Source organism: Antennarius striatus, chromosome 14 (assembly GCF_040054535.1).
Source record: "Antennarius striatus isolate MH-2024 chromosome 14, ASM4005453v1, whole genome shotgun sequence".
Taxonomy (NCBI): Eukaryota; Metazoa; Chordata; class Actinopteri; order Lophiiformes; family Antennariidae; genus Antennarius; species Antennarius striatus.
The window spans coordinates 16,373,424-16,387,513 of NC_090789.1; the positions used below are offsets into that span (position 1 = coordinate 16,373,424).

The 14,090-nt window shown below is 44.6% G+C and overlaps 1 protein-coding gene across 1 annotated transcript in view; it reads left to right on the forward strand.

Moving 5' to 3' along the window:
* atp1a3a (ATPase Na+/K+ transporting subunit alpha 3a) overlaps nt 1-10,906 on the forward strand; it is a 57,270-nt gene extending 46,364 nt beyond the window's left edge. Inside the window, exons 11-23 of the mRNA XM_068333878.1 lie at nt 44-288; nt 421-613; nt 735-910; nt 4,312-4,448; nt 4,584-4,734; nt 4,838-5,006; nt 5,290-5,444; nt 5,729-5,852; nt 6,828-6,973; nt 7,207-7,337; nt 8,276-8,377; nt 9,209-9,300; nt 9,553-10,906. Of these exons, the coding sequence (XP_068189979.1) occupies nt 44-288; nt 421-613; nt 735-910; nt 4,312-4,448; nt 4,584-4,734; nt 4,838-5,006; nt 5,290-5,444; nt 5,729-5,852; nt 6,828-6,973; nt 7,207-7,337; nt 8,276-8,377; nt 9,209-9,300; nt 9,553-9,581 (1,850 nt within the window). The 3' untranslated portion in view covers nt 9,582-10,906. The remainder of the gene's footprint in view (nt 1-43; nt 289-420; nt 614-734; nt 911-4,311; nt 4,449-4,583; nt 4,735-4,837; nt 5,007-5,289; nt 5,445-5,728; nt 5,853-6,827; nt 6,974-7,206; nt 7,338-8,275; nt 8,378-9,208; nt 9,301-9,552) is intronic.
* The last annotated feature ends 3,184 nt before the right edge of the window (nt 10,907-14,090 follow it).

Consider the following 14,090-nt stretch of genomic DNA (forward strand, 5'->3'; position numbering starts at 1 on the left):
ACATGAAAATGATCAGCCACAATGTTTTCCAATCATTCTCTAGGCTCCTCCTTTGACAAAAGCTCCACAACATGGGTGTCTTTGGCACGCATCGCTGCTCTCTGCAACCGTGCTGTGTTCAAGGCTGGCCAGGAATCTTTGCCAATCCTGAAGCGTGAGGTTGCCGGCGACGCCTCTGAGTCAGCTCTCCTGAAGTGCATTGAGCTGTCCTGTGGCTCTGTCAAAGCCATGAGGGACAAGAACAAGAAGGTGGCTGAGATACCTTTCAACTCCACTAACAAATACCAGGTTTGTCCACTTTGTTTGATCATAATTCAAGTAACTAGTACTGGATTTAATTTATGAGGAAATGTAGTAGACTAAGATAATACATATTATATTAATGGTTCTAATTGTGTCATGACCGTTTGTTCCCATTAGCTCTCAATTCATGAGAGTGAAGAAGAAAGTGACAACCACTACTTGTTGGTGATGAAGGGAGCACCAGAGAGGATCCTGGACCGCTGTTCCACCATCATGTTGCAGGGCAAGGAGCAACCCATGGATGACGAGATGAAAGATGCTTTCCAGAATGCTTATCTGGAACTGGGAGGTCTGGGAGAGAGAGTACTGGGTAAAGAGCTGAAAAGTAGTCATTTAAAAACGATTTGGAAATATATCTTCTAAGTTTGGTATATTCTGTTTGTGTAATAAGTACACTTCATTTAATTTTTTCATCCCTTTTGTTCCTTCAGGGTTCTGCCATTTGTTCCTGCCAGAAGATAAGTATCCCAAAGGTTTTGCGTTTGACACAGATGACGTCAACTTCCAGACAGATAACCTCTGCTTCGTGGGTCTGATGTCCATGATTGATCCGCCCCGTGCTGCTGTACCTGATGCTGTGGGCAAATGCCGCTCTGCTGGCATCAAGGTGAGTAACTTGTCAAACTGGCATTTTTTTTTTTTCCATGATGGCGGTGCACAGGGTTGCAGTGGCTTCTGGAGCTCCAGCTGTAATGCCCATTTTTAGTGCTTTAAGAAACAATCTGAACAGCAGCTTGGCAACAAATGTGAAGTACATCCCAGCCGAACTGTACTTCATCAGAAACAACCAAACGGCATCAATTCCACCAATGGTGAAAGCCACTCTCGGCAGATTGGGGATACTCAGAATGCAGGAGGAGCGACGCGCGGGGGGGGGCGAGGATGGACCAGCAAGAGGAAGCGATGTGCCCGGAGGTAGAAAAGAGGAAAGAGGGCTGGCTGGCTAACCCTGCTAAAATCCAGTAGACCACCAATCCCCTCACTCTTTCTGGCCAATGTCCGTTCTTTGGACAATAAAGTTGACATGCTTCGCCTCCGGCTGGGGGTCTGGGAGGAGATGAGGAGCTGCTGTGTGGTCGGCCTGACGGAGACCTGGCTAAACAACAACATGCCGGACTCTGCTTTCCAGATCGGTGGATTACAGCTGTTCCGAGCGGACCGGGACCATCGATCCAGGAAAACATGTGGGGGAGGACTGTGTGTATACGTGAATATAGGTTGGTGCACAAATAGTGAATTGGTCAAGAGCTACTGCTCCAAGGCGATAGAACACGTGACTGTTAAATGCCGGCCGCATTATCTGCCTCGTGAGTTCACGGTGGTGTTCATCACCATTGTTTACATCCCGCCGGGTGCTAATGCTAATGCTAACGGAAACGAAGCATTACGTGAGCTGCACGACACCAACAGCTCACTGCAGATCAGGCACCCAGAAGCGTTTTACATGGTAGCAGGGGACTTTAACCACGTAAAACTAATGGACACACTGCCCAGTTTTTACCAGCACGTTACCGTACCCACACGTGAGGACAACACACTGGACTGTGTGTACACTAACCTACAAGGCGCATACAGGGCCCTCCCCCGACCACACCTCGGCCTATCAGACCACATCTCCGTCCTGTGGAATCCCTCAAACCCACGAGGAAAACTGTCACTGTGTGGCCCCAGGACGCAGCCCCGGTGCTCCAGGACTGCTTCCAACACATACTGGCAGATGTTCAGGGAGGCAGCCACACAGGGGGGAGAGGTGAACCTGGAGGAATACACTTCTGTCCTCGGGTTTATGTCCAAGTGTGCGGACGATGTGACCAATGTGATGAGATCACTGTCTACCCGAACCAGAAGCCCTGGCTGAATGCAGAGGTGAAAGCTCTGCTGAAAGCCAGGGATGCTGCGTTCAGGGCGGGGGAGGCAGGGGCACTAAGGGCAGTGAGGAGGGCTCTGGATAAGAGAATAAAGGAGGCCAAATCCACTTGTGCTCAAAAGATCCAGGGTCACCTGACCTCAGGGGACCCACAGAGCATGTGGAAGGGCATCAAGTGCATCACTAACTTTAACACCTGGAATGCACAGGGCCCGACAGACCCCTCCCTAGCAGATGCCCTCAATAAGTTTTATGCCCGCTTTGAGGACCCCAACACCCCCCCCAGCACCAAACTAACACCCCCCCCGGATGACACACCCCTCAGTGTGGCCACAGAGGATGTAAGGAGGACCCTGCAAAAGATCAACCCCTCGCAAGGCTTCGGGCCCCGAAGGCGTCCCAGGGAGAAGGACTGTTCCCACCAGCTAGCAGAGGTGTTGACAGACATCTTTAAGACCTCACTGCAGCTAGCAACAATCCCCACCTGCCTGAAGTCCACCACCATCGTCCTGGTCCCCAAAGGCCACTCGGTGAAGGAGCTGAATGACTATCGGCAGGTGGCCCTCACCCCGATAGTCATGAAGTGCTTTCAGAAGCTGGTCATGGCACACATCAAGGACTCCATAGACATTATGGTGGACCCCCACCAATATGCCTACAGGAGGAACCGCTCCACCAATGACGCCATGTCCTCTGTGGTCCACACTTCCCTCACCCATCTGGAGAGCAGGGACTCTTACATCTGCCTGCTCTTCCTGGATTTCATCTCCACATTCAACACCATCATCCCCCAGACCCTGGTGCAGAAACTGTCAGAGCTGGGACTGTCTGCAACCACAGGGAACTGGGTCCTGGACTTCCTGGCAGACAGATCACAGACTGTCAGGATTAACAACACAGTCTCCTCCCCCATCACCCTCAGCACCGGCTCCCCACAGTGCTGCGTGCTCAGCCCCCTCCTGTTCACCCTACTGACGTATGACTGCTCAGCGAAACACCCGAGCTGTCATATAGTAAAGTTTTGCAGACGACACAGTAGTGGTGGGACGCATCCAGAACGACGATGAGTCCAAATACAGGGAGGAGGTGAAGCACCTGGTGCACTGGTGCAGACACAACAACCTCTGCATCAACGTGGGGAAGACTAAGGAGATGGTGGTGGACTTCAGGAGGAAAAGACACTCCCCTCCCCCCCTGCACATCGGAGGAGCAGCTGTGGAAGTGGTCCCCAGCTACAGGTACTTGAGGGTTCAACTCACTGAGGACCTCATCTCATCTTACCTGCTCAGGAAGGCCCATCAGCAGCTCTACTTCCTCAGGAAGCTGAGGCGTGCTGGACTGGGGAGCGCCGTCCTGAAGGCCTTCTACAGGGGAGCAGTGGAAAACAATCCTCACCACCAGCATCACGGTGTGGCACGGCAGCTGCTCTGCAGCAGACAGGAAACCTCTGCAGGGGGTGGTGAAGTCCGCACAGAGGACTGTAGTGGGTGGCCTACCTACCACCACAGAAATCTACACAAGTAGGTGTAGAAGGAGGGCCACCCACATCATGACAGACCCCACCCACCCAGCACACAGTCTATTCCAAGCCCTCCCCTCAGGCAGGAGACTACAGAGCATCCAGAGCAGGACCACCAGGCTGAGAAACAGCTTCTTTCCAGAGGCTGTTAGACAGCTGAACTCCTGTGGTGCTCTGTAGTCACCCTCACGACGCCCCGTGTGTCACCACAGACACACGGGAATTTGCTGAAATATGGTGCTTCATTAGGTGCAATAGATGGAGCACCTACACACTTAAGCTGCTGCATTGTAAATAAAGTTTTGCTGTTCAGACACTTACACTTTATATATCTAGCATTCTTAACTTTTCTCTGTTCTCTTTCTTATTTATCTTAAATTTTAACCCTTTTTTTCCTCCTTGTTTTTCTTAACTTATCTTATTTATCAACCGGGCTTACTGGGACCCTCAGAGACGTATTTCGTACTGTCATATGTGAAAACGTGTGTCAGCATGACAAATAAAGACTCTGATTCTGATTCTCTGATATAGAGGACCAACCTAAACATGAAAGCTGTGGGTGATGATGAAATGTGTTTTATAGAGATTTCTTCTTCATTGTCCTACTCCTCCTATATTTCAGGTTATTATGGTGACTGGTGATCACCCAATCACAGCCAAGGCCATTGCTAAGGGTGTGGGCATCATCTCCGAGGGTAACGAGACAGTGGAAGACATTGCTGCACGCCTTAATATACCTGTCAGCCAAGTTAATCCCAGGTAAAGCAAAATATAAAAAATATAAATAGGTCTATTGCTGCAAGAGCATTTTCCATACAGTAGATTTTTAAGCGTCTTTATTTTTTAATGTGGTAAAGGTCTAGAAGAATAATTTGTTTTCTCTGGGTTGTGTAGGGATGCCAAGGCCTGCGTAATCCATGGCACAGACTTGAAAGACCTCACTCAGGACCAGATGGATGACATTTTGAGGAACCACACAGAGATTGTCTTTGCCAGAACCTCTCCACAGCAGAAACTCATCATCGTAGAAGGCTGCCAGCGACAGGTACATTCACCGTAGATACACACCCTGTAGACGTTGTTTGTATGCAGCTAAATGTAAATAGAGACCTGCAGAACCTAAAATGTTCATCAACCTTTTCTGTTAGGGGGCCATTGTAGCTGTGACAGGTGATGGCGTTAACGACTCTCCTGCCCTGAAAAAAGCTGACATTGGTGTTGCCATGGGAATCTCTGGCTCAGATGTGTCCAAACAAGCTGCTGACATGATTCTGCTGGATGACAACTTCGCCTCCATTGTCACTGGAGTAGAGGAAGGTCAGGCATTAACAAAAGAGATGGTGTGAAGAGAGAAAAGTTCTCTAAAGAGGGAGTGATTGAAAGAATGGAGTCTTGACGAAGGGAGGATACAAAGACAATTATTTAATCCAAAATTTTAATGAGCATCTTTGCAATAGAAGAATAAAAATACTACTGTGTAATTTATTTTCTGAAGGTATCTGAAGGTATTTTTTGTCGGTTTTACTTTACCACCACTCTTATTTGACTCTGACAGTATCTGCAGCGTTTATTGATTCATACATTGTCTCTTATCTCACAGGCCGTCTGATCTTTGACAACCTGAAAAAGTCCATTGCATACACTCTGACCAGCAACATCCCAGAGATCACCCCCTTCCTGTTCTTTATTTTGGTCAACATCCCACTGCCTCTGGGCACCATCACCATCCTCTGCATCGACCTGGGAACTGACATGGTAGGAGATACAAATATATTAGCAAGTGCAGCTCCAATGTGTTTATGGCCTATAAGGCAGTAGAACGGGACAATGCGAGTACAGTGACTTAGAATACACAACAACAGTGGCATTGTGGGTCCAGTCAACATGCATGGAGCACGTTACTGCATTAAGCAGTTTGAAAGAAAAAGATAAAAGAAATTAACCGTCATTATTTACTTTCCTGTACACAAAGCAAGCTGTAGATACACAAAACTCACCAGTATAGCTATAATACCTGCCTGTCTGTCTTGTTCTCTCAGGTTCCAGCCATCTCTCTTGCATATGAAGCAGCAGAGAGTGACATCATGAAGCGTCAGCCCAGGAACCCACTGAGGGACAAACTTGTGAATGAGAGACTCATCAGCATTGCCTATGGACAGATTGGTATGTGCCACGTTATCACTACTTCTTCATGAAGTGTGTTTTTTTGCCTTAACTGTGACTACAGTACTTCCTCACTTATTCACACTTCAAGATGTGCAGCTTCACTACATAACAGATTTTTAGTAGATGGTCACGTGATGCCGTGCGTGCATGCTCTTGGCTGACAGCATCCGTGTGTACGCTGCTTTCCAAGACTCACGGTTCCTCCTGCATCTTTTCTTTAATACAAAAGTGTTTTAAACAGTCTGTGATAACTCATGTTGTTCTGATGTGTTTGTGTTGCCCTGAGTTGGCCTACGTGTGTGTGTTATGCATGTGTTCGCGAGACTGAGAATGGGGCGTGAGAATGCAAGCTGGAGGTCTTTGTCAGTTCTTGTTTGTTCCTTAAGGCTGGATGCCAAATAAAGACCATTCAAGGAATATCGTGTGCATCATCCTTGCCCACCATAGGAAACACTGGGGTGTTACAAGTCTATAAGAGTGTGGGCAAAGGTAGTGCAGATATAATGTGGTTTAATATCAGTATGGGGAGGGTTCATAAGCGTTTAAATTACCTTAAATAAAAAAATAAATATTTGATTGCTATATCACGGAATTTTGTTTTTCGCTGGTGGTCCTGGAACGCATTAACCGCAAGTAATGAGGGATTACTGTATGCTCTTTCGTTTTGTCACAGCTAACCTGCCTGCATGTTGATTATAAGATTCCACTGCAGTCCACAGTGGACTATATAGACGGTGTGGGGACACATATATTATGTTTTTTTCATTTTAATGCAATTCAGATCCTTTTTGTAGGATCGTTTCAATCCTGTGAGGGTCACTTGGTCAAAAATTGCTGCTTGATTTGCCTTTCTTCAGCCTTCTAGTGTGTCTGCAGTGAATCATCGAATCACACAATTCAGTGACAATTCTGGAAGTATAGAAGTTTACTTTGCCAGATAATTCTGATCAGTGACTGACTCTGTGTCTGCAGGTATGATCCAAGCTCTCGGCGGGTTCTTCGCCTATTTCGTCATAATGGCTGAAAATGGTTTTCTGCCTTCTTTGCTCGTCGGGATCCGGCTCAACTGGGACGATCGCTCCAACAACGATCTGGAGGACAGCTATGGGCAGCAATGGGTAGGAGTCAGCTGACACAGTTCCTCTGTTCTCTTTCTTCACTTTTGAATCTATGTTTGAGCAACCTCATTTCTCTCCTGAGAGTTTGCTAGGTCATAAAAAAAGCTCTAAAAATATTTTATTCACACACACTGAATAGGAATGGTGTGTCAATGATTTAAACCACTGATTTAAATTAAAATAAAGTGTAAAGCTTTACAGTCTGTCTCTGATTCTCCCCGGTTCCGTTCCAGACCTATGAGCAGCGTAAGATTGTGGAGTTCACTTGCCACACAGCCTTCTTCGTCAGTATCGTGGTGGTACAGTGGGCAGACGTTATCATCTGCAAGACCAGACGTAACTCCGTGTTCCAGCAAGGAATGAAGTATGATCAATAGTTACACAAAATGTCTTTATGTGAATAATGCTGAACATAATAAACAGGAGGACTCCTGAGACTTTGAATGGTAGGATAATGTAATATTTGGGATAACAAACGCCAGCTCACTTTTTTCTATAGCACATAAAACAGTCCAGCAGCAGGTGTATCTTCTACATGTTCAGGTGGTAGCATTGTTTGAGCAATGACTGCATTGAAAATGAGTGCATTGCATTGTAAAATAATGCAGTCAACGAATATGTGGTGAAAATTGACTACAAAAGTGCATACGTATTATATCTCTGTAGAGTTTTGATGTCTGCTCCATTACATTTCAGAGGGACATGAAAATCTTATAAAGTAAGAACTATCTGATAAAGTGCAACCAGGTCTCACTCACAGAGTTTTGTCTCATAGTGATATCGGTACAATGAGCACATTTAAATATATTGTTGCAGTTCTATTAAAGTTTCTCATGTAGGAGTTAAAGGATAGATAGGGATAGAACAGGATAGATAGGATCAGGAATGAGTACATCAGAGGGACAGCACATGTTAGAGGTTTTGGAGATAAAGTCAGAGAGGCCAGACTGAGATGGTTTGGACATGTCCAGAGGAGAGATAGTTAATATATTGGTAGAAGGATGCTGAGTTTTGAACTGCCAGGCAGGAGACCTAGAAGAAGTGTGAGACAGAAAGTAGTAGGAGGACATGAAGATAGTTTTTGTGACTGAAGAGGATGCAGAAGACAGGGTTAGATTGAGGCAACTGATTTGCTGTGGCGAGCCCGGAAGGGAAAAGCTGAAAGGAAAAGAAGAAGAAGATGTAGGAGTTAAAGGTTTTACGTCTTATTGTCACATGAACAACAGTTTCACTGGCTGAGGAATAATTTGTATTAGATTATTTCTCTTCTTATGGAGAAAATATGCATTTATTTTCTGGCAGGAATAAGATTTTGATCTTTGGCCTGTTTGAGGAAACAGCTCTGGCTGCCTTCCTGTCCTACTGCCCAGGGATGGACGTGGCACTACGGATGTACCCACTCAAGTAAGGAGCACACCGTCAGACTGTTTTGTCATGGAGATTAATGTCATCTCATTTTTTAACCGTGAATCAGAATAGTTAAAGTGGTCCTATTATGAATAACACATTTTTTCAGGTCTCTACATAAACATAGTGATCCTCCCTAACCCAACAAAATCCTAGAATAACAAGCTTCCTGCATCAGTAGATATTTGGAATCCTTTGGAGTTCATGGCTGGACAGAATCAAAATGATCGAATTCATAAAGTGCGTGATGTATGACGTCACAAGCAAGGTGTAATTGACCTGACTGACATTTGATTGTCCACCTGGATATGGGCGTGGTCATCCCCGAGGTGGAGTTTGTTGAGACTACGGTAGCAGTGTGTGGAAATGATCTGACTCAGGGCTACACACTGAAAGTTCCTCATAAACTGTTGAAGGCATGCACGTTCACATAGCGTATGCAAACAAAATGCAGGTGTACACGAGGGGGGGGGGGTGTTGATAGAGGGAGCTAAGAGACACACCCATTAACGAGCGTTTCGGGGCGGAAGTGCTTTTATCAATATTCAATCAAATATATTGAGGACCACGGATCACTTAGGGGCAAGTCACTTCAAATACAGTGTAGATGGACATCTGGCACCTGAATGACATGAATTTTAAAAAAAGCATAATATGGGACCTTTAAATTCCACTGCCCCCCCCCCCCAAGTGTGTTTGTGTGGACAGATATCAGCTCTGATGTATTAACAAGCCCACAGCAGCAGAGATCCACTCCTTCATAGAACACTAATGAAGAACCACGTTCATCGCCAATCTCCCTGCACTGGTCTCTCCCTCCTGTCTCAGGCCCAGTTGGTGGTTCTGTGCATTCCCGTACAGCTTCCTGATCTTTGTATATGATGAGATCCGAAAACTCGTCCTTCGCCGAAACCCTGGAGGTGAGATAGCACACACACACACTCCCACAAAACACAAACACACACACACACACACACACACACACACACACACACACACACACACACACACACACACACAAACAAACGTCAGATTACAGGTTAATCATTATTATTTTTATTACTTTGGTGTATTTGTAGACCAGGTGACATGCCTTTTCGCAGGATGACATCATCCCAGACTTCTAATGTCAGTGACTAAACTTCACTCTTCTCTCTGCTTTCTTCACACAGGCTGGGTCGAGAAAGAGACTTACTATTAACTTATCACAGCATTATGTCACACCCCGTGCTTCCGTCCTTCTGTTTCCCTCTCCTCCTTCCTTCTTCTCTTCATCCATCCTTCCTCTCCTGTCAACATACTCAACCTGTACAAAAAAACTGTGTTTACTTCTGCTCTCCATCCCCCCATCATTGCCCCTAAAAAAAGAAACACAAAAAAATCAAAAACCGCGACATCAAGAAGACCAACAACAGTGGAGGAGATGATCGGGGGGATTAGGTTAGTAAATCTTCCATGTCCCCTCTGCCTCTCTGTCCCCCTTTTTTCTACCCAAAGTCCCCAGCACTAGTCTGCCAGTAACACTGTTGTGCGATGTTATTAATGCACTGTTAGTTGCGGCCACTCTTCATATGTGTGCTTAAACTCACAACTGTGTTGATGTGAATAAAGGATCCAGAGAAGAGACCCTGACTGGTCCGCTTTAGTCACGTCTGCCACGCAGAACACGGCAGCTCCATAAAGACTCCTGACCAGCCATCTGAATACGCCACCCAGATCCAGCTACTTGATCACTGCCATTTCCTCTTATTCACCCACTGCCACTCGACTTCCTACCCTGTTTTCCCTCTTTCTATTTCCTCACTGTCAATCTTCATCTGTTCCTACTTCTCTCTCCTCCTCTGTCCCTAAAACACCAGTCTCACCATAGAACTAACTCACTTCCTCCACATGATTGATAAAAAAGTTTTCCTCCCCTGTCTCCCTTCGTCCCCCCTCCTCGCCCACGTGTCACTTTTGGCCTGTGTCGTTGTTTTCTAATGGATGACCGGGTGTTTTGTTTTTTTAATGTTCATAAAAGTTCTAGTTTTCTTTTATTATGTTTGGATTGGGTCTGAGTGCTGCTTGTTTTCATTCAGACATGACAAAGCACACTATCTCTCCCTTTTTTCCCCACTCATGTCCCACCTCCCGGCCTCCCCCCTCCTCAACCGGTTTGTCGATTGTCCCTATTTGTCTATTTGTGAACAACGTGAAGAACCCCTCTGTCCTCGTAAACTTTCACCACCTACCCTGTCTTATTCTCCCCCACCCACCCTAAAAACTCTCCCTTCAAACTCACCCCTGTTAAGAAATACGATCTTTCTGTGTCCTTGGAAAAAGAGATTTCTCTCGAATTTCATGATTTAACTCAAAGGAAAAACTGTATGGAATAAGGAATTGTACCTTAACTTGCAAAACAGCAGCAAAAAAAAAAGGGAAGTGAAATAAACCGAGAAGGATCTCTCTTTTTTCAGCTTGGTCTCCATTTTGTTTTTGTGTGCAGTTTTTGTCAGAAAATGGAAATAAATGCTGTGACCAACTTTATTCATGGGAGTGTGTGTGTGAGTCATCTGTTTATTTGTTTAAGGGTGTCGTCATGTCAGACAGAATATTAACTGGAACCAAATAAACCTACAATGTTAAGGTAGTAGACATCATCTGGGAGAATCTTTGTGGCTTCAGTTTCAAAACCTTCTTATATTAATTTCAGATTCTTACAGACATTACCTGTGCACTTAATAAAATAGTCTCATCCCTTAATCCATTAGTAATTCTGTTAAAGCAGATGGAATCTTCCCAAATGTAAATTATTAAATTATTTATCTTATATTACTTACAGTATTTTATATTTATTATATAATTTGATATATATTACTATATTAAATTATAGCACTGTATATCTTTACATTTTGAGTTTGCACTTAGAGATTTTGTCCACACGATGGCAGCAGAAGACAATTATTAAAATAATATTTTTCAGGCGCTATTTAAGGTTCCAGCATAACAGTTGTTTTTCTTCACATCCAACAGATCCAGATGGATGAAACTTGATAATTCATGGAAGGAACAATATTCTGTCTTTTTAGCTGCTAAATGTTCCACAGTGATCAGCAGCTGGCTGCTAACTTTTCTGAATCTATTTAATACTTCCTCTCCGAAAACTACGGACTGCTGGCTGAGAGGCAAGAGCAGAATGGAAGCCTACAGCATCAGAACAAATGAACAGGCTAGTACTGTATTTGGATTAGAGATCCACAGAGGCAACCTCGTTTATCGAAAAGTTAAGACATCATACAGCTGAGCTGATGTAGATTGATTGTTGATGCATCTGTTTTCATCACCTTCAGCATTATGGTTCTGTTCTGTTCATCAACTGCAGCTATCCATGTGACACTCATTTAAAATTCAAGCAAGACGTCATTACAATGAATATCTGGGTGGATTGGAACAGTTTACAGGTCTGACTAAACAGCTCTCCTGGTCAGGTTTGCATTTTAATTTAGAAAGTTCCTGTAATTAAATTGACCAATTAGTCCATCAGTTTGTCATCAATTGTTAAGTAATTTAGTGAGCAGAACATCTTGATTTTAATTTTTACAAATATGTGTTTAAATATATGAAACAAGCAGCCCAATGAAAGATCTACAAATAAAAACCAACCAAAGTGGAAGTCTGCAGACATCCGCAGAAGACATTCTGACACTCGCAGCAGTGTTGTTTCCACAGTCAGAAATAAAACACAGAGCACTGTGTTTTCCCACCTGCAGCTTCTTCAGGTGCGGATAAAGATCACCATAACGTAACACACCACACTGTCTAATGTATATTGTTCATGCCACTCCTGCCTACATTAGTGTCCCCTTGGGCCATCCCACTAAAACAGTGTGGACACATCCCTGGAAGACAGGTGTCCATCGGACCCCAGAAAAGAACTCAATGAGACGGATCTGGACAGCTCAGGACAATGCAGAGATAAAGTTGATAGTTTATTTATTTGTACATATAAACATAGCTACATATGAAGTATAGCAGCAGATGCGTGTCTGCAGGGAAAATATCTAATAAATAATAATCTCAAATTAATAAACTACAGTCTTGTGTAACACTGTGCACTGACATTGGGTGGGTTCTTTATGCTGGGGGAGTGTTGCATTGCCACTGTGTCTTTGTGGAACCTCTGGGATGATAAAAACTCAACAGTGAGCACGAAGGCCCAATTGTGACCCACACAGGTTTGGTTGTCAATTAGCCTGAGCAGAAATACCTGAAATAATGAACCTGCAGCCTTTATAGTTGTATTATTATTACGTATGACCAGGTTTCATCACGTTCATCCTCTACTGTATGCACTCAACAGTTAACACCGTGAAAAACGTCACACCATGTGTGACACTTAAACCAAACACACACATAAAAAAGTCCTATATCTATATTACAGTTACAGTAAAAAGACCATTGTTATAAAAGCAGAAACAGAACCCATAGTACGATAAACTGAATTATAGGCATACATACATTACCTCCTCCTTGTATGCACTAATAATATATTTTTACAATCTACATTATATTATGAAGACATTTAAATTTAGAATCTTCTCTGTTGGTTCATGGCATTTTGCTCAGATGCTTATTTTTTATCAAAATTTTTTTTAACACAAATAGAAGTGAAGTTAGAGTTGCTCATAAAGACGTTGATGATCCAGGATTTCTTTTCACATTTTTAAAAATCATTGTAACTCATTTTCAGGTTGTGATCTATGTTAACTACAGTAAAAGTTTGGTAATCTTGGAAATTGGTGTTGGACAGGATCTGAATGCCACTGATGTGTGAGCTGATGTGCCTGATTCCATATAAAACACCAGACAGCGTCTTTTGCCCTATGGCTGTGGAACCTCGTAATGAAACTACTTTCCTTTTGCCTCTGCATGAAATCTAAGTAATGTCCTACAGACCCAGTAGGACCGACAGCCTCAGTGTGTCACTCGCCAGTACGCAATTCATATGTACAGACACACAAACAGGGCTGGAGCTCACGAACCAATGTGTGAGAGGCACAGCTCTTCTTAAATCATAATGATGCTCATGCACACACCTCCCTCTGTACCCGTACAACAACCACGCTAAAACACCTTTTCTGTGACACACAAACATACCCTCTCTCAATCTTCTACCCACTTACACTTTCAGCCCCCTTCCTGCACTACCTTCCTTCCAAATCACACGCACGCACGCGCGTGCACACACTCACACACACACACACACACACACACACTCAGCCTCCTTCGTCATTACACCAGAACGCTAAAACCCCTTTTTGCACACAAACATCTCCTGCCTTCCCTAAAACCCTTTTTGTTTCCTCTGACTTTGACACAAACACCGAAGTACGAAGTGCACACACACACACACACACACACACACACACACACACACACACACACACACACACACACACACACACACACACAGAACACACTCTTACACACATACACCTCCCAGTAATCTGGCTGGCCCGTGGCCTCCTCTCTCTCGCTCCACTGTTCTGTGTGATAGAATATCGATCGGTTCTCCTCGGCTCGGCATGAGGGAGGGGGGCTGTAGGACTAAAAGAAGATTGTGTGTGCAAGTGTGTGTGTGGGGGGGGGGGGGTGGGGGGGGCAGTGGTCAGACATGCTCCAAGGTTGTTACCACAGCAACAGCGTGATGGGTCAAGAGGGTTGCCATGGT